The sequence below is a fragment of the Fringilla coelebs genome (genome assembly GCF_963513975.1).
Source record: "Fringilla coelebs genome assembly, chromosome: 4".
Lineage (NCBI taxonomy): Eukaryota > Metazoa > Chordata > Aves > Passeriformes > Fringillidae > Fringilla > Fringilla coelebs.
In genome coordinates, this window is record NC_140032.1 from 65,950,073 (window position 1) to 65,968,127 (window position 18,055).

The following is an 18,055-nucleotide window of genomic DNA, read 5'->3' on the forward strand; positions in this document are numbered from 1 at the left end:
ATCGAAAGGCCTCCCTTTTCAGGTAATTCCCCCAGTTTATATCCTGGGCATGACCTTCTGTCATGTAGAATAGCCAGGTCAGTTTGGGTCACCTGTCCTGGCTATGCTCCCTCCCAGTTTCTTTTGCTCACCTCCTCCCTGACAGAGCATGAAAGAAAAAAGAAAAGAACAAGGGAAAAAAAAAAAGCCCCTGATTTAGGATAACCACAGATCCCAAAATATCAGTGTGTTACCAACACCATTCTCATTACAAATCCAAACCACAACACTTGTAACAGCTACTGAGAAGATATTAGCTCTATCCTAGCTGAAACCAGGACAGAGAGGAGATGGCAATCTCAGGATGGGTGTTTTAACAAGAAAACTCTCCTTTCAGCTTTCCCTGTGAAAAACCGAGCCAAAAGCTCCACAAAACAAAGAATAAAAAACCTCTCTAGCTTCTCCAGATCAGAAAACAAACACTCCACAAAAGTACTTCCAGTTTCCCTTGCTGACAGGTAAATCCTTGCAGCAGGGATCAATGCATCTCGTGCTACTCAAACTGAGAAGCTGAAAAGTAGCAAGAGGGAACATCCAAAATCCTGCTGATGAAAGGATTTTGCCCTGCAACCCAGAACTGCTGCACCAGCAAAGCAGATGATGGCAGGTTTCACACCAGCTTCCAACTGAATCCTATCTGCTCTCACTTTGTAAGTGACCCTTGGAGATGTGACTGAGAGCCTGTGCATTTGCAAGGGTCACAGAAAGGGGAGCAGGGGCTGCAGCTCCTGTTCAGATGCTCACAGTCATCCTTTTACAGAACCACTGCATGTTCTCATGTACCTGAAGCACTCCTACAGGGATCAAAGAAAACACAGGGAATTCATGGTTCCAGGGACACCATAAGGAAGTGCTCCAGGTGCAGATCAGGAAATAGCTCACTTTTCAAATGCCCAGTTGTAGTATCTGCAGTGTGCAGTGTCTGACCAAGCACCCAGACACACATTTCAAGACCCCCAACACTGCCTGGCACTGACAGGAGCATTTCCTTCCCTCTGCATACAGCAAAACTGAGTGGGTAACAATCTAGAGCAAACAAACTCCATGAAACTACACCAAAACATAAAAAACATAAAATCCAACAAATTCTAGCTGTTCACTGTGCCATGTGCAGCATGCACTTTTAAAGGTTATGCTGGTGTAGCAGAATGGGGCTCCCTGCAGAGGTACAAATCTGCCCCTCTTGTGCTGCTGACACCCCACTATAGGAGCCCTTGTCTGGTTTTGGCAAAAAAGCAGACAGACTGGAGAGAAGAATATCAAACAAAAGTATATTTTTCCCCCAAGGAATGCCAAGGGAACTTGCTGCTGCTGTTCTCCTGAAGATAACTGGAAAGGTAACCTAAACTCTGGAACCATAAACTGAAGTCCTCTAAGCCCAAGACTAAATCTGAGCAGGGCTGATGTGAGATCTGGAAAAAAGGCCTGGACATCACCTGTTTCTTTCATGTGTTGGCTTAGAAAGGAGAAACAATATTATAAATGGTCATTTTGTGGTTTACCAGTTCTTCAGCCATGCCACCAATGGGCCACAGCCAGGTAAAACATGTTTGACTAAACTGCAGCCCAAAGGAGGGAACTGCCACAGGGTGAAAACAAAAACCAAAGGTGTTCACCAACATGTCCAAACCTCTTCCATCTGCCACAGCATTTTCCCTCAGCCAAACAATGTGGCAGAAGTTCTGTGCTGACTTACACCCTAGTCAGTTCTGCTGAAACCCTCCCTTGAAGCACTCACCTTACCAAGAAAGCATCCAGTTTGCTCCTCTCCCCCTGTCCTTTCCCTCACACAACCCATTCTGCAGAAAAGCTCCCCTTGTGACAGCTCTTCCTCCTGCTTTGGAACTACAGCCCACAGTCACAGTGAGGCTTGGGAGCTCCCTCCAATAAATCAGTGCAGGAATTCCTTCCTGTCCCATTCCTTGTGCCACTCAGCTGGCACAGATTCTCTAAACCTGCCAAACAAGTTGTCTTGCCTTCTCTGCACTGAACACTACAAGCTGAAATGATTTGTGCTGAAGAGAAAAATAAATAAATAGGACTACCTCGAAAAACCACCTGAGTGGTCTCTCAGATGTTCCTTTAGAGAACCAAGATGGCAAACTGGGAACTTTGTGAGATGGAAAGCAGCAGAGAAAAAAACAAAATGTGTGGCCAGATTCTGAGCAGGTCTAAGCAGATAAAACACAGGAGTTATCTTATCAACATCTATCTTAGGGCTTAATCACATCAGCTCTGCTCACATGATTGCCACCTCCTCATACCTCTACTACTTCTTCCCACTGCTGCCTGAGGAAACCCAGGGCACTGGGAATATTTCTCTGTCTGCTCTGGAATGCCCTGATCCCCAGGGGAGCACTGACTTTGACCCTCATTCATGGAGAAAGTCTATCTTGAAGTCTAGGAAACTAAAATCCACAAAAGTGTGAAATAGATTATAGAGAGCAGGGTGGGTGTATCACTTGGTGAAAAATTTAGGTTTTGGGATTTTTAGTGTGTTGTGGATGGAAGCAAGATGGAGGGCACAGGGTGTTGTCCTGGGTTTCTTCTTCATTCTGCTTCTTCCTCCTTCTTCATGGGTTTAGGTAGCATTTTATAATTGGGCAGAAAAGTCCTCGTTGTGTGCTTCCAAAGATCAGTTATCAGGTTAAAAAGGAAAATAATCCAGGAGTCAGTTCTTAATTGGATAGTTCAGTCTTATAAGACCTTGTACCAAGAGATTGTTGGCCATTTTGTGCCTTCTAATGAAAAGCTGTTGAACTCACAGCAGTGAGACTGTTTTACTGATAAGAAATAATAAACACCTGAGACCAAACACAAATTACTGTCTCACGTGCCTTCAATCCAAACCCAAATAAACTGACAACTGCCACCCCCACAGCTGCCCTCCCTGAAATTATTCTTAAGACTGCCAGCTTTAAAAAGAAACAAAAAGGTGACAAATCCCTCACTGCTCACCCATTTCTTTGAACTCCTCATTGGCCAGCTGCAGCCATGCCACGTCCACGTCGTTGAGGTCGTAGCGGCACACGCCGTCCGCCAGGGTCCGGATGTCCACGTAGCCCAGCTCCGGCGGCTCCGCGCCCGAGGACACGATGAATTTCCTGGGCCGCGTGAAGGTGACGGCTTTTGTCTCAGACACCACTCTGAAACAGACAGGGCAGGCAGGCATGAGGAGTGCTGAGAGGCTCAGCTCTAGAGGATTCCACATGCTTGGCTCTAAGTGACTAACAGCCACCTAACTGTACCAGCAATCACCTGGCACCACTGAGGTGGGGAAAACAGTTCCATGCACTTCCAGAACTGATTGGGGGTATTGTAAGAACTTAACTGGAGTTAAGAGTTTAACTGGAGTTGTCTAGAAATCCAATTCATTGCCAGAATTCTAACTCAAATTAAATATTAGAGGACAGAGCTGTGCTTGCTCTTGCCTAAATTCACACTTGTTTCAAGCCAAAGCAGGGATGCTGTATTTACATAGTGGCTGCCATATATACACACGTTAAGCTCTGGTTTAAGACTTTTTTTTTAAATCAATCTGTTTAACTAAAACAGTGACTACAAGAACATTCAAGGAAAAAATGAAAAAAACATTTCTGGCTATCTCAGTAGAGGACATTGCCCTTTCTCTTAGTCAACAGCACCCACTGAAATTGAGCTTAGATGAAACCCACCTCACAACACAGCCCCGGTCCCTCCAGGAGCAACTGGCCACGCTGCCAAATGCCTGGCTCCTGCACTACCACTGGAGGTGATTTTTTGGGGTGCTGGTGCCATAAGGGAGGAGATTGCACCACCCTCTGTTGCCACAACTCTCTGCTGGGAGCAGCCTAAGCCCCACAAGGAGCAGGACAGCATCGACACCCCATTCTACTCTGCCCCCAATGTGTTAACTCCTAGCAGAAACCCTGATCTGATGCTGCTGTATTTGCACAAACAGATCTCTGTAAATCCTCTATGTATTTCAGTCTTGCACATCCCTCAGGTTTCCCCTCTTCTAGCTTATTTCAGACAAGGAGAAATGGTGAGCAAGAGCCATATGCTGAATTTGGAGCTTCTGAGGTGCTGTGAAAAATACAAAAGTGAACGACCTTGCCAGCCTAGCTGCACTGCCCAGACTGTTTCTGGTCATATTGCACAGTGTTCAAATGTTACAGACTACTGTGTCTTCACAGTCAATGTACTTTAAACTGGGCACTTCTCTCCAAATCTTCTTTATCATAAATTCCTTCCAGAGCAGAAGGAATTTATGATAAAGAAATTCCTCTCTTTGGAAACCATAACCTCTGGGCAGCACCCTGCCACAGTAGTGGCACAGAAGAAACAAGCACAGTGACTCTGACCTCAAAACAACTCCCTTTCCTGGCTTTATTTCTGGGCTGGAAAGAAGGAAAAAAAGGCAACCCTCACTACACACTGCAAACCATTCTGAAATTGTCATTCTGAGCACATGCTGACAGTGAGAGCGCACATGTACTGTGTGTGTGCGTGCCTCTGCAGGGACTGGGAGAGCTCAGTGTGGAACAGGGCAAGGGTGTGTTCCCATCTCCTACACTGCAGAGCAGAGAGCAAAATGCCACCTTGTCCTTGGAGCTCCAGGTCCAATCCTTTAGAAGAAGGATGGACAGGATTTCCCTGATGTGCAGCTTTGCCCCTCCTAGTGGGGCACTCTGCAGGTGGCTGCACAGAACAAAAACAACACTAACAAACTTTCCTGAGGCCCCCTTAATCCAAGGCTAAAGCTGGCAGATACAGACCTTACAAGAAGCAATCAGTGTTCCATCATCACAAATTTTTTGCTGCACATCAAGGATTGAGCTGCTGTGGTCCCACCAGCTCTGGTGGGTCATTTGGTAATGCCTTATGGGCCAGCCTGGACTGACTCAAAGAGATCTAGAATGATTAAATGGCAAAACCCCTTGCTCTTATTTTCTAATAAGAGCATAAAATGGGCTGCAGCACACTCCTGCCCTTAGGACTGCAGTGCTTAATTTGAAACAGGAAATAGTATCTATGTATAACAAACATGGAAAGGAAAATAAGGGGCTTTTGGATAAGAGCTAGAAAATCTCACATTATTTAGTTACATGAACATCTGGATGGTTTTTAAAACAGTTGAAATGTTGTACAATCAATTTCTTAAGTTAATAAAAGAAATCACAAAAAAACCCCTATGAAAACAAAATAAATGTTTTTTTTTCTCTAGCCCTCAAGCCTGGTTTGTCCAACTGTTCCTTGAAAAGAACCTATGGCTCAGAATTAAGCAGAAGGAACACCAGACAAGGGCTCTTCCAGCAATGATAAATGAGCTCAAGTCTGGCTTAAAAATAGAAGCTATTTTTAAGGTTCTGTCATCACACCCCATTGCCAAAAACAGTTCTCTGACATTTGTGTTTCACATGGGCAGAACAGGCTTGACTCTTGACCTCTCTGACCATTCCAAAAGGTGATTCCAGGTTGCTCTTCATGTCTGAGAGCCAAGACCTTCCTGTGCAACAAAGCTCAGGAAGCCAAGGCAATGTAGCACAAACGTGTGTGTATTTGTTCCCATTCCTCCAATTGATACCTGGCTACTGGTTCTGGGATGGTCCCTGGGCTAACTGGCACCTGAACTCCCTTTTCCCACTCCTGCCTCCAGGGATCTGCCAGCACATAGTATTCATCAGGGTTCAGCTGGAAGGAGTCATGTAACTTCATGGCAGTGATCAGGTCCGTTCTGAACACCTGCAAAGAGAGTGACCAAGAGAGAAAAACAGAGACACTGACATTTGATATTGACCATTCACAGCTTCAGGGTAACCACAGAGCACACAGGGCAGCAAGGGCACTGTACCACCAGTGCTCTAGCCCAGCCCACTGCAGAACAGGGACTGGCTTCATGGCAGGGAAAGGGGTGGCTGAGGACACAAACACCGACAGGATGATTTCCCCTAACTGCACTACAGGTCCTGGAGCTCCTCCTGCCCTGGAGACTCGCTCTAAAAGTGCTGCCCACTTTCACCTCCATATTGGCTGCAATAAAAGCTGCAGGAGCTCCAAGCTGTAAAACAGCAGCACAAGATTCATTTTTGCTCCCAGGCTTTTTTGGATTTTTTTTTTTTTTTAAAGTATTGGAGCTCTGACTCATACCAAGACATTCTAGAAATTCCCTGTGGTAGAAATCAAGGCGTGACTCCACCATGACCAGCCTCAAGAGGAAATTCTAAGAAGATGACTCTTTGTGCAAGTACTTATAAAAATAACCCAAAAGATAAAAAATAAGACCCAAACTGGAATTCTGCTGGCAGCTCCCCATTCAGCACAGCTATTTATTCATCAGCTACAGACACCTCCATGTCACAGCTGTAATTTTCCTTTGCCTTTGCAAAGGCATCCAGCTCTAAAGCCAGCAGGATGTTTGGCAACCTGTGGGCCAGCAGCCACAAACAAGCAGCCATGCTGTCTTCAAACAGCCACAGAATGAAATAAAAAAGGGATTCACTCCTGTGGCAGGCCTGCTGTGGCACTGCTGGGGCAGCCTCAGACTGCTGGCATTGAAGAAAGCCGAGTGCTGCGATCACAGGCATCCCAGCTACAAGCCTGCACTTGCTGACACGAGTTCCAGCCCTTCCCACCCCCTGCTCCCTGCAAAAGGCAAGGCCCTCCTCACCTCTACAACACTGATTTCTAACTACTCCATGCCTCATTCAAAGGAAAGGGTTAAAAAGCAACCAGGTGACAGAAGATTAGCACCACCAGGACAAGAAAATGACAGGTAGAGGTCTCTGCAGACTTCTCAGTCAATGGTGGTCAAAACCAACATCCACAGAGCCCCACACTGCAGCTACAGCAGAAATAACTCTGGATTTTCAGGGCAGTGCTCTTAGACTCCCTTATGAGGCTGCTAAGGGGACAAAGTGACCCATCCTCCCAGCCCCAAAGCAATGGCCATGCTGTCACCTCAGCCCCAGCCTGCTGCTGCATGTGGCTGAGGCAGAAGCAGATGTGCACAGAAGCTACCCAGGCAGCCACTTCCATCACCCACCACCCACACACCTGAAAACCCTGGATTTTGGGGAAGTATTTTAGTGTAGCTGATGGCTAATTACACTTCTGAGAATGTTTTCAAGTGTGATTTGCCTTGCCACACTGCATCTCGAAACCTCTCCTCCCTCCCAACACACACACACTGTCCCACTTCTGTCTACATATGTTTCTGTTTCTACACTGGTTTTGTCATTAAAATAGCATAAAATCATGGCATTTTTCTTAACACTTGTCTTGACATGTTCAAAAAAACTGCCAGCATTAAAAAGTAAAGAAAGAGATTGCCATATGAAGAACAGGGTGAACACTGGTAATGAAATATAATGAAATGTTTAAAACAATTAAATTACAAGTCTTGTGAGGCTTCAATCAAGAAATGAAAAGTAAGCCACAAAATAAATGGGCTCACAAAACAAACAAGCACAGCTGGCCAGGGGATTCTGCACTTTTAAGTGATTTGACTTAAAGCAATCAAACGTCAAATTAAGAGAAGACTAAAAATATAAAATGGGACGCAAACCTTGCTCAATCTCTGAGCCAAAATAACTCAGGCTGTTGGATAAATTTGTCACAAAACTCCCACAGAAGCAAGGCTAATGCAGCACCTGACAGCCCAGAAACTCCTTTCCCAGGCCAGTGGCCCCATGACACCATTCTTTCTGCTCTAGCTGCTGATGCAATCAGAGTGCCTGGAGGAAAGCAGAGCTTACAGAAGTGCTGGCTCTCAGAAGCACTGAACACTTCAAAGCTAAAGGGTGAAAGCCTGGCCACGCTGAAGTCAGTGGGAATTTTGCCACCAAGTTCAATGAGCCCAGGATTTCACCCGGGGAGTCCCCGAGTGTCACTTTCCTGCCAGCAGCGAGCAGCGACAGCGCGGGGGGGAAAGGCTGGGGAGCAGAGCTAAAGGGAAGCACAAGAGAAGCTCATCCAGACTGAGAAAACAGGAGAGAACAGCACAAAACTGCAAAGATTCTGACTGCAAAAGGTAAAGGAGAGAAGAAAACAGAAGCACACAAAAAAAAACCAACAGCAAGACTCTTAATTATGTCAGATGATTTCTTGATAGCCTTTCACAAGTTGGTTCCCAAAAGCAGGTATAAAGGGCTACTTCTAAGAGATGCATGAAAGGTAACTAAGGAAAACAAACCTATTGTTAAAAAGAATAAATTCACCAGGGATCTCCACACTGGCAAAAAAAAAGGTCTTTAATAGCCCACAATCAAAGGAGTTTTGGAACTCCAGTACTAGGCATAGTTCACACTGAACGGCATTCTCCTTGTGAAAACTCTTCCCTGAGACTTAGGTACACTGTCATTAGGGAGATTAATAAAGCAGTTTTTCCTCAACACCACCCACTAATGTGTAAGAAATACATGTCCTGGGCAAGTGCAATAAATGAGAAATTCCATCTCCCAGAGCTACTCCTTTCTTTGCAGCTTCTACAAAGTCTGCAGTGTAGTATTTTGCCTGAAGACAGGAAGATTCGGCAAGAACATTTCCAAAGAAATGGATCATATTTTGTGTGTTGCTAACAGCTGATCCAACCTGGAAAGTTCAAAGATTTTTATCTCCCCTGATAGCATTTCTTCAAAGCACTAGACGAGACAGAACTGTCAGGAAGCAGATTTCTAGTTTGACAAGCACTTTAGCAAAGATCACACACACCGAGCCCCAATACAAACTATGAAATAAATGCACCTAATGTAAATTTCCACTGTTCACAAATCAAGCTGCAAATAAACCCCGATGCCTAAAATAGCACAAGAAAGACTCGGCAGCTATGCTGAATGGGTGTCAGACTACAACAAAATTCACAGATAGAAACTGGTGCTGGCAGTAGCTGTGCCAACAGCTGAACTCTCTAATCTTCAGGAGAGGGGGGAGAGGGGAAGAAGGGGTGAGGGAGGGGAGGTATGTGCCAGCCAAAATGTAAGGGGGGAAAAAAAAATTAAAAAAAGAAAGGCAAATCATAAAAAAATGGATCCATTACCAGAAAAGGTGTATGGATATACTGTGTGTACAGGTACTTTGAGAGATGTGACAAAATGCAAGCCAAATTCCAGAAATACCTCAGAAGGTTTCCGGTCCTCATCTCTGGAGCACGAAGTCCTGCGACGCTGAGATCTGGAATGCTGGGACCAGGTAGACAGACCTAGGATACAGAAATGATCACTTGCAGGCTTCTGTGACAAACCCCCAGGAAACTCTTTCAAAATGAACCAGAAAATAAAAGCCACTCAATCCTAAATTTCTGTGATCATTCTCCTGGGTGTGTTTTGTTTCTCATTTCCCAGCTGAGGTGTGCCTGTACTGGCTGCACTGCACTTACCTGCCTTCCACCCAGCATTCCAAAAACGCCACTTCAGAACATCCTTCCCCCTGAGCATCAATAAATGACTTCCTGCAGATTAATAACTGACCAGGAGCTCTGCCAACAGCCTGGGATGTACTCTTTGAAGCTAATGTCCTAGATACCTACACTGGTTACCTGATTTCTGCTGGCACAAGCCTCTGCAAAATGAAGCATGCTGCCACACACACAGCAGAGCCCACAGAACAAGCTGTTGTTTCTTCTCCCAAGCAAATCTCCCAGTGTGGCTGCATGATTTTTGTCTGCATAATTATTCACTACATTCCAAACAAATTATACCTTTTTGCCTTGAAAGTGTTTGACAGAGTCTCTGTCAGCTTTCAGAAATATTTTAACAGAAGGAAAGGAAAAAGAGAAAGAATCTGCACTCCTTTGACAAGATAGTGCTTTGACACCAGAATATATTATACCTGTGCAAATCAACTAATTCCAACACAGTAAGATTTACAGGTACAGCAGGTATTTTCCACTGCCAACTACAGAGCAGCAATGAGAAAGAAAAAAAAAAAGCCAATAAATCTTTCTGGTTTGCAGAGATGAAGGACTTGCACTAGGTCTATCTGACAGGGAAGCTAAGACCTATGTCATTAACTCAGAATTTGCAGATCTGGACATTAATTGTAGACAAATTGAAACAAACTGATGCAAAAGCCTTCCCACACTGATGATTCCTTCACTGTCTGTGCACAAACATGGTAGGAGTAAAAAGGGTAAAGCTACAGTCTGTAAGAGAGCAGCACCACCTCACACCAGCCCACAGAAACTGCTCAAGGATCAGAAAACCCTGTTCAGAAGCACAGGATGGGAGAAGTTCTCTATTAAAAATGTTAAAAAATCATTTTAGAAGTGAAGTAGCAGTTCAACATTTTCATTGGAAAGATATGACTGAATACATTATATTTTAGTTATCAGTTTTCAGTTAGTGATACATTAAGAAACCTTCCCCAATAAAAACCCTCTGGAACACAGCAATGAATAACAGACATTACACAGAATATGCATAATGGCCAAAATTGAAGCAACATTCCCAGCAAATAGCTTAAAATCTTATCTCCTGAGGTAGGAATACAGAGAGGATTCTTTTAAGCAAATATTAGTGTTTTAATGTAAAAGAGGGTGAAGTTATTGGCACTCTACCTTCTTTCTATGAAGGGAAAAAAAAGAAGAAAAAGAAAGAAAAAATAGTAACTGACTGCCATTTATTAATCTGTGAGAAAAGCCAGACTTCCAAGATCATTTAACTACCATCCCATTTAACTGTTCCCTTGAAAACTGAAGAAGAAACACAAATAGGAGTACAGACTTCTTGTGAGGATGCTATCAGACCATCCTCAAACTCTACTTAAGGTCAGAAGGGAATAAGTAAAATCCCTCACAAAAACTGTGAGATGTACAGCTAAAATGCATGACAAAAAAATCCAGCTTTATTTCCTGTAATGCAGCAATGTAAATATTAACATTTTAACACTCAGACAGATGTGATTTCTTTAATCAACAGCCTCCCTAGAAGACACAGACCACATACACACCCACACAGATTACTATTCAGTTCTCATGGGTTCTGATATTTTCCATTGGCAAGACATTAATATCTGACCAGCTAGCTGCCACTGCACCAGCAAGTCAGCACCTGGAAATTTCCAGTTCTTTTGTGGATCTGTGTGGTTTTGTACACTGTTGGACCTGGGAGAGAGAGCCTGCTCACAAGAGAAAGAAGGAAGAACAACAAGTTGTATTGGCAAGGTGTGCTAGATTCAAGGTTTGGTGAGTATTGTAAATGCAGACTACCCCGCAGAGGGGAGAGAATGATGCATCTGACTCTATCTTATCAGAAGGCTAATCTATTACTTTATTGTACTATATTATATTAAATAATACTAAACTATACTAAAGAATACAGAAAGGATACTTACAGGAGGCTGAAAAGATGATAATGAAAACTCGTGACTCTCTCCAGAGTCCTGACACAGCTTGGCCCCAATTGGCCAATGAGTAAAAACAATTCACAGCAGAATCCAATGAAACAATCACCTGTGGGTAAACAATCCCCATACACATTCCACATGTGAGCACAACACAGGAGAAGCAAATGAGATAAGAATTGTTTCCCTTTTCTCTGAGGCTTCTCAGCTTCCCAGGAGAAAAACCCTGGGCAAAGCAATCATGTTCAGGGAATGTGAATGCCACAGGTGAGAGATGAGCTCCTGAGTCTGGAGGCTTTAACACAGCTGTTCCCAAGTAAGTCAAGTATCTGGCAAAATTAGAGTAGTGGCAGTGTGATGTACTCCTGGGTCTTGACCAGTGTCCTTTAATTCAGCTCTGATGTCAGCTTATCATAAATTGAATTAATAAAGAGTATGGGCAGCTTTTTTCAGTTCCCTCTCATGCCACAAAGAAGCTACAAAGGTTAGGAGTAAGACAATCCCTGCCATATCACCCATCTCCATTTCCTCACTGTGTCATCTTACACATCAGAACAAGTGTCTTAAATGCACACTTCTATGTCCATGTACACAAGGGTTTGGTCACTGGATTAATTAACTGTTCCACATTTCACAAAAGGGCAACTAACACTTATCATCAAAACTACAGGAGCTTCACTTTAAATTATTTGTTAAGTGCTATATGAAAGCGCACTACGTAAAATTTCCATGCTTAAGAAACAAGTCAAACACAGCCAGCCTTCCTCAGGATCTATTAAAATGAGGTTGTTTGTTTTTTTTTTTTTTTCCACTGAATAAGGAAAGAAAGTTTCTCAGGTAGTTGTGTAACAGCCTCTTCTTTGCACACATCACTGGTGAACTCACAGTGGAAACACTGTTACTGAAGGGGCTGTTGGATTCTTCTGAGCAGTGTAAACTACATAATACTAGGAGAAAACAGTGGAAGAATTCCTCGTGGGACTGAGGTTTTACTACACACTGCAGCTAGCAGATGACCTTTGGCAAGGGCTTCACGTCAATAGGGAAAACATTTACTCACTGAATAAACAAAGCCAGACTTTAAGCCTTGAATTCAGATTCAAACCAGCACCACTGCTCAGACAAGAAAGGAAGAAATTGAAAGAGCCAGGCAAATGACAGCAAAATATCCAGCCCATAACAGTATTGAATCTAACTATTTCTGAAAACCCAAACAGAGTTTCAACTCTGCTTCCATCAAAGCTAATGGGAAAATGTCACTGTCTTCACCAGTGCCAAGCCCAAGTCACTGAATTTCCCAAAGCCCTCATTAATAAGCCATCCACCCACTCTGCCTACACCAACAGAAATGCAGGAGGAAAATTAGGGATGTTATTTGTCTATTTTCATATTTCCATACTTAATCCAGAAAAGGGACCTCACTGAAAGCAGAAATTCACAGCCCATTGCACCTACTTCAGTGGTTAATGATCTGTACATGTGAGCGCTTGCAGAACCATCCCTGGATTATACAGAAGGCAGAATCTACTCTGGTCAAAACAAAACACAGGATTCAAACAAACAGCTCTCCTGTATATGAACCTAGCTCAGTTATTTCAGGAAGATTCCAGACATTTGACCAAAATCATTCTCTTTCATTAAGTATCCAAAATCACTGTGTTTATCAAGTTTTATGAGTACTAGCCCTAGTCCCAAACTGCATTAGGATCACCAAGATTAGAAAAACAACTGAAGATCAAGATCTCTTATGGTAAAATAGAATTAATTTTTTCTCAAAAATCATAAGGCAAGTCTGAATCACTGGGATTTGGAAGATATAAAACTTCTGTAAGATACCATTATATAGCTCATGGGAAGAATGAGTTTCACAGCAGATGGAAAGACAGTGAGATGTTAAGAGAGCCCATGCTACCATAAGCCATGTGAGAAACAGTAAATATGAAAAATACACAACTCCAAGGCATGAAGCCAAATACAGATATCCAAAACATGCATTTCCATCATTGTTAAGACATCAGAGATAAAAGGGATCTTATTAAGAGTTACATGATCATGGCAAGTCCAGGATGAACACAGCAGCCTACCGAGCATCATCACTCTGGGAGAGAGACTAAGATCAATTGCATTCTTTTACAGTTCAGATTCCTTCAGATGACCAAGGTGTTTATGTGCTTTAAAAGGATTTCATCACTGAGAACAACAGGAGAGGGATCATACTCCTATTACCTGCTCTGAGTTTTCCTTTTGCAATTAGCTACTTAAAGACAAAAAGCAAAAAGGAATCCCAAACCACAAAAAAGGTGTAACCCTCAGCAAGGGAGGCAGAGCTCTAACGCACCACTGGTGCTGCAAAGGACTTCTCAGACTCAAACAGGAATTTTTTTCTGTTCCCCAAAGCTGCTATGAACACTTCACACTGTAAATACAGTGTTCTTATAATACTGCCACAGGGTGTATGTAACACACACGCCTCCTGATAATAAAAGAAAGCAATCAAGGAGTGTGCATTTTTTTTTCCCACTTGTGAAGAACACAGGCTTCCCAAAAGGAAAAACTTAATCAATTTTAACTGCATCATTTTATTAAATGATCTGTCAAGAATACGTTTTCATCCCAAGAAAAAAAAATCCAATCAAAACAGAAAATTGCTTGGAACCAATAAAACAATTCAAACCCTCAGGGAATTCTACCCCACAACTAATACACTGCTCAGCATGAGCAGAGAAGTCTCAGCTATTAGGTATCGTGCACAAGGCTGTTGTAAAGCCACCTGCAAGGCACCCAGCTGTGTCCCTGGAGAACTACCTGCTGCTCCAGCCTCCGAACACTTCAAAGCCTCGCATCACTGCGAGCACTTCTCCCACGGTAAATACACTGCTGCTACCCTGCTACAGCAGGCAGCACAACAGAGCAAAGCAGCCCTGACACAGATCCATGTCTGCCTGTCACTTCTGCTTAGCAGCAGCTCTTCCAGATGCCTGTGCTGCTCTGCAGCTCACTCCGAGACCAACGAGGTGCCGCTGCCAACGCTGTCACCAAGATCTACGGCCTGGGGAGAAAACAGAGGTGCTCAATCTTTCCATTTAGTGCCTGGCCCACAACTCCTTACAGCAGGATCTCCGTGCCACTTAGAAATATCTCCCTGCTTGGACTCAAATTCCAGCACAAGGCAAACAGAAGCAAACTATTCTGTGGGCAGTTTCCACTATGTCAGGTACGGAATGAGCTGGCTGGGCAGAATTCTTCAGGCCTTATCACAGAGAAAGCAGCATGCAAGCAAACACCACCTAAGACACCATTTCACAAAGCCAAATTTCTTTTCTCACTTTCCTGTTGCTGGAGGGCTTGCCCATCTATCTTCCTTATCTTTATAGCATATTATAATACAATAATCTCATCCAAGATCAAAACAGAAGCAGCAATAGCCTTTTATCTCTTGTCAACAGCAATGCTCCTTGAAATTTACTATCAGTTGACGACTCCCCAGCTGCAGCTGCTGAACAATGCGTGGATCCACGGGATCTCTGCAGTGCTTTACAGCACCACACCACAAGTGCTCAGTCTCTGACACACATAATGAGCCATCCCTGCAGCTCCCTGCCACAGCACTTTAACACGAGTTGCCACCTGTCATCCCTTTCCTCAGCAGCACGTATTTGAGTTTTACCATCTCACAGAACACACACATAACCACACACAGGCACATCTCACTCTTTTAACAATCAGGAATTCCCAGACCTCGTCTTGTTTTTCAGCACAAGACCCAAGTGCCACTCAAGCCCCACACCAATTCCCATGGTAGCCATGTTTTACCATAACAGGTTTTTTTAACTCAAGTTTATTACAGGTTATCAATTTGAGCACCTCCCACTCACAGGCTGATAACATGATGTTGTCAAGGCCTTGAAAGTCGAGTGGACTTAGGTGTACTCCATCTAGCAGTCTTGCAGAGAAAAATGAATGTGCCTCTCCAAAAATGAATCATGGCATCACAGAATGTGCTGAGCTGGAAGGGATCCATAAGGAGGACCAAGGAGTCCAACTCCTGGCCCTGCACAGGACCAGTCCCAGGAGTCACACCATGAGCCTGAGAGCATTGTTCAAACACTTCTTGAGCTCTGTCAGGTTGGTGCTGTGACCACTGCCCTGGGGAGCTGTTCCAGTGCCCAAACACCCTCTGAGTAAAGAACCTTTTCCTGATATCCAACCTAAACCTCCCTGGTTCACTTCACACCATTTCCTTGAGTCCTGTCTCTGCTCATGAGAGGGAAGGGATCTGTACCTGACCCTTTGCTTTCCCTCACAAGGATGTTGAAGACCACAATGTCTCTCCTCAGTGTCCTCTTCTCCAAACTGAACAGACCAAGTGACCTCAGCCACTATTCCAGACCCTCCACCATCCTTGTGGCCCTTCTCTGGATGGGTTCTCATGGCTTCATGTCTTTTTTTATACTGTGGCACCCCAAACTGCCCCCAGTACTGGAGGTGAGGCTGCCCCAGCCCAGAGCAGAGCGGGACAATATCCTCCTTTACCCAGCTGGCCATGCTGTGGCCCCTAGGACACAGTTGCCCTCCTGGCTGCCAGGGCACTGACTCACATTCAACTTTCCCTCAACCAGGACCCCCAGGGCCCTTCTTGTGGCACTGCTTTCCAGCCTCTCATTCCCCAGCCTGTCTGTACATCCAGAGTTGCCCCATCCCAGGTGCAGAATCCTGCACTCGTCCTCACTGTCCTTCATATGGCTGGTGATTGTTAACCTCTGCTATTTGCTGAGGTCTTGCAGGGGCTCTTTGCCCTCAAGGGAGTTGAACAGCATCTCCCAACGAAGTGTCCTCAGCACATTTACTTAGTATTCCTACCAGCTCCATGTCCAGGTCATTTAGGAAGACGTTGAAGAGCACGGGGTGAGGATGGAGCTCTGCAGAGCCTGGACACCAGCTGATGTCACCCCATTCCCTATAATCCTTTGTGCCCGATCCATGGGCCAGCAGCTCACCCATCATCTAACAGGGTTATCCAGCTGTGTGTTGGACATCTTGTCCAGAAGGATCTTTTGAGAGACAGTGTCCACAGCTTTGCTCAAGTCCAAAAAGACTGCATGTACTGCTTTCCTAGATCAACTAAGTAGGCCACCCTATTGTAGAAGGATTCAACAGCAGGACTTTCCCTCACAAAGCTGTACTTGCTGTGACCAGCACTGGTTGTGTTATCCTACAGCTGTTTTTCAATACTTCCCCAAATAATCTTTTCCATGACTTTACCATGATTAAATGTATCTTTTCCATGATTAGGCACTGAAGTGACACTGACAGAACTGTAGTTTCTGGGATCTTCCTTCTCGCACTTCTTGAAAATTGTGACGACATTTGCCAGCTTCCAGTCAGCCAGGATGTCTCAGGATTCCTAAAACCGTTCAAAACTCATCAAGAAATATTTTTCAACTAGCTCCTTGAGGATTCTGTGGTGAATCCCACCAGGCCCTATGGATTTGTAGAGATCCAGCTGCAGCAACAGATCCTGCACAAGTTCAGAGTCAACTGGGAATTGATGATTCTCACCACCATGATCCTCCAGCTCAGGGCACTGAGACCCCCTTGGCCCATCATCAGTGTTGAAGACAGGGGCATTAAACATCTCTGCCATGTCCATGTCCATGTCCCTGTCCCTGTTTGTGAGGTGACCATCCTCATCCTGTAACAGGCTGATGCTATTTCAATCCTGCCTTTTGCCATTAATCTATTTAACAAAACTCTTTATTGTCCCCCATATTTCTGGCCACCTTCAACTCCACGTGAGCTTTGGCCACATGAATTTCACTCTACAGTGGCAAGCAGCATCTCTGTGTTCTTCCCATGTTACCTGACCTTGTTGTACTGGGAATGCACCTTCCTTTTTTGGCTTACATCCAAGAGGGCATCCCTGTTCAGCCCAGCCAGCCGTCTGCCTTGCCTGCTTGACTTGGAACATTTAGGAATTGCCTGTTCCTATGCCCTTAGGAGGTGGTGCTTAAAAATTGACAAGCACTGATGGACCCCAGCACCCACAAAAACATTTTCCCAGGGCACTTTATTTACTAATTCCTTGAAAAGCTTTGTGGCCTGCTCTCCTCGTGTCCAGAGCTGTGGTTTTCCTGGCACTTTTCCCTCCTGTCAAATGATGGTGATCATTATAGGAAGTCACTTCCTCAGATGTGATACCCTATCAGGCAAGATAAGCCTTTCAAACCACTCTTCCAGACTGCTCCAGCAACTTCACCACAAGCCACTCTGCCCCACTCTGAGATGAACCTCCAGGTAAGATGCTCGTTCTTACCATCTGCCATCACTCACCAACCCTTTTTCAAAGGCACACAGTGACCAGTACTCTCGCTGCTTTGCCCAAATTCTGAGCACTGTAACTACATTACACTCTGTTGTTCAGTCACCATCCCTTACCTCCTGGCAGGCTCAGATGAAAACCAAAAAACCTTCCTCGCTTCCTTTGCACAAAGCTCTGCACATGCAATCACCACATTTCAGGCCAGCACGGGCTGCAATTCTACAGTAAATGACACGCACCCCCAAGGTTATGTACTCAGTAACCTTTGTGAAGGCACCCTGGGATCCATCTCAAACACTACAGGAATCCACTGGGATTCAAAGCCCTTTCTAAATCTAAGATCCTCGTCATACAGTCAGTGCAATGGATATTGGCAAA

At 44.5% G+C, this 18,055-nt stretch overlaps 1 protein-coding gene across 5 annotated transcripts in view; it reads right to left on the reverse strand.

Moving 5' to 3' along the window:
- Positions 1-18,055, reverse strand: part of JADE1 (jade family PHD finger 1) — a 44,225-nt gene that overhangs the window by 12,194 nt on the left and 13,976 nt on the right. For all 5 annotated transcript variants that reach the window (XM_084205146.1, XM_084205144.1, XM_084205143.1 and 2 more), the window contains 3 exons: positions 9,135-9,217; positions 5,606-5,763; positions 2,998-3,185 (listed from right to left, as the gene is read on the reverse strand). In XM_084205146.1, the coding sequence (XP_084061272.1) occupies positions 2,998-3,185; positions 5,606-5,763; positions 9,135-9,217 (429 nt within the window). The remainder of the gene's footprint in view (positions 1-2,997; positions 3,186-5,605; positions 5,764-9,134; positions 9,218-18,055) is intronic.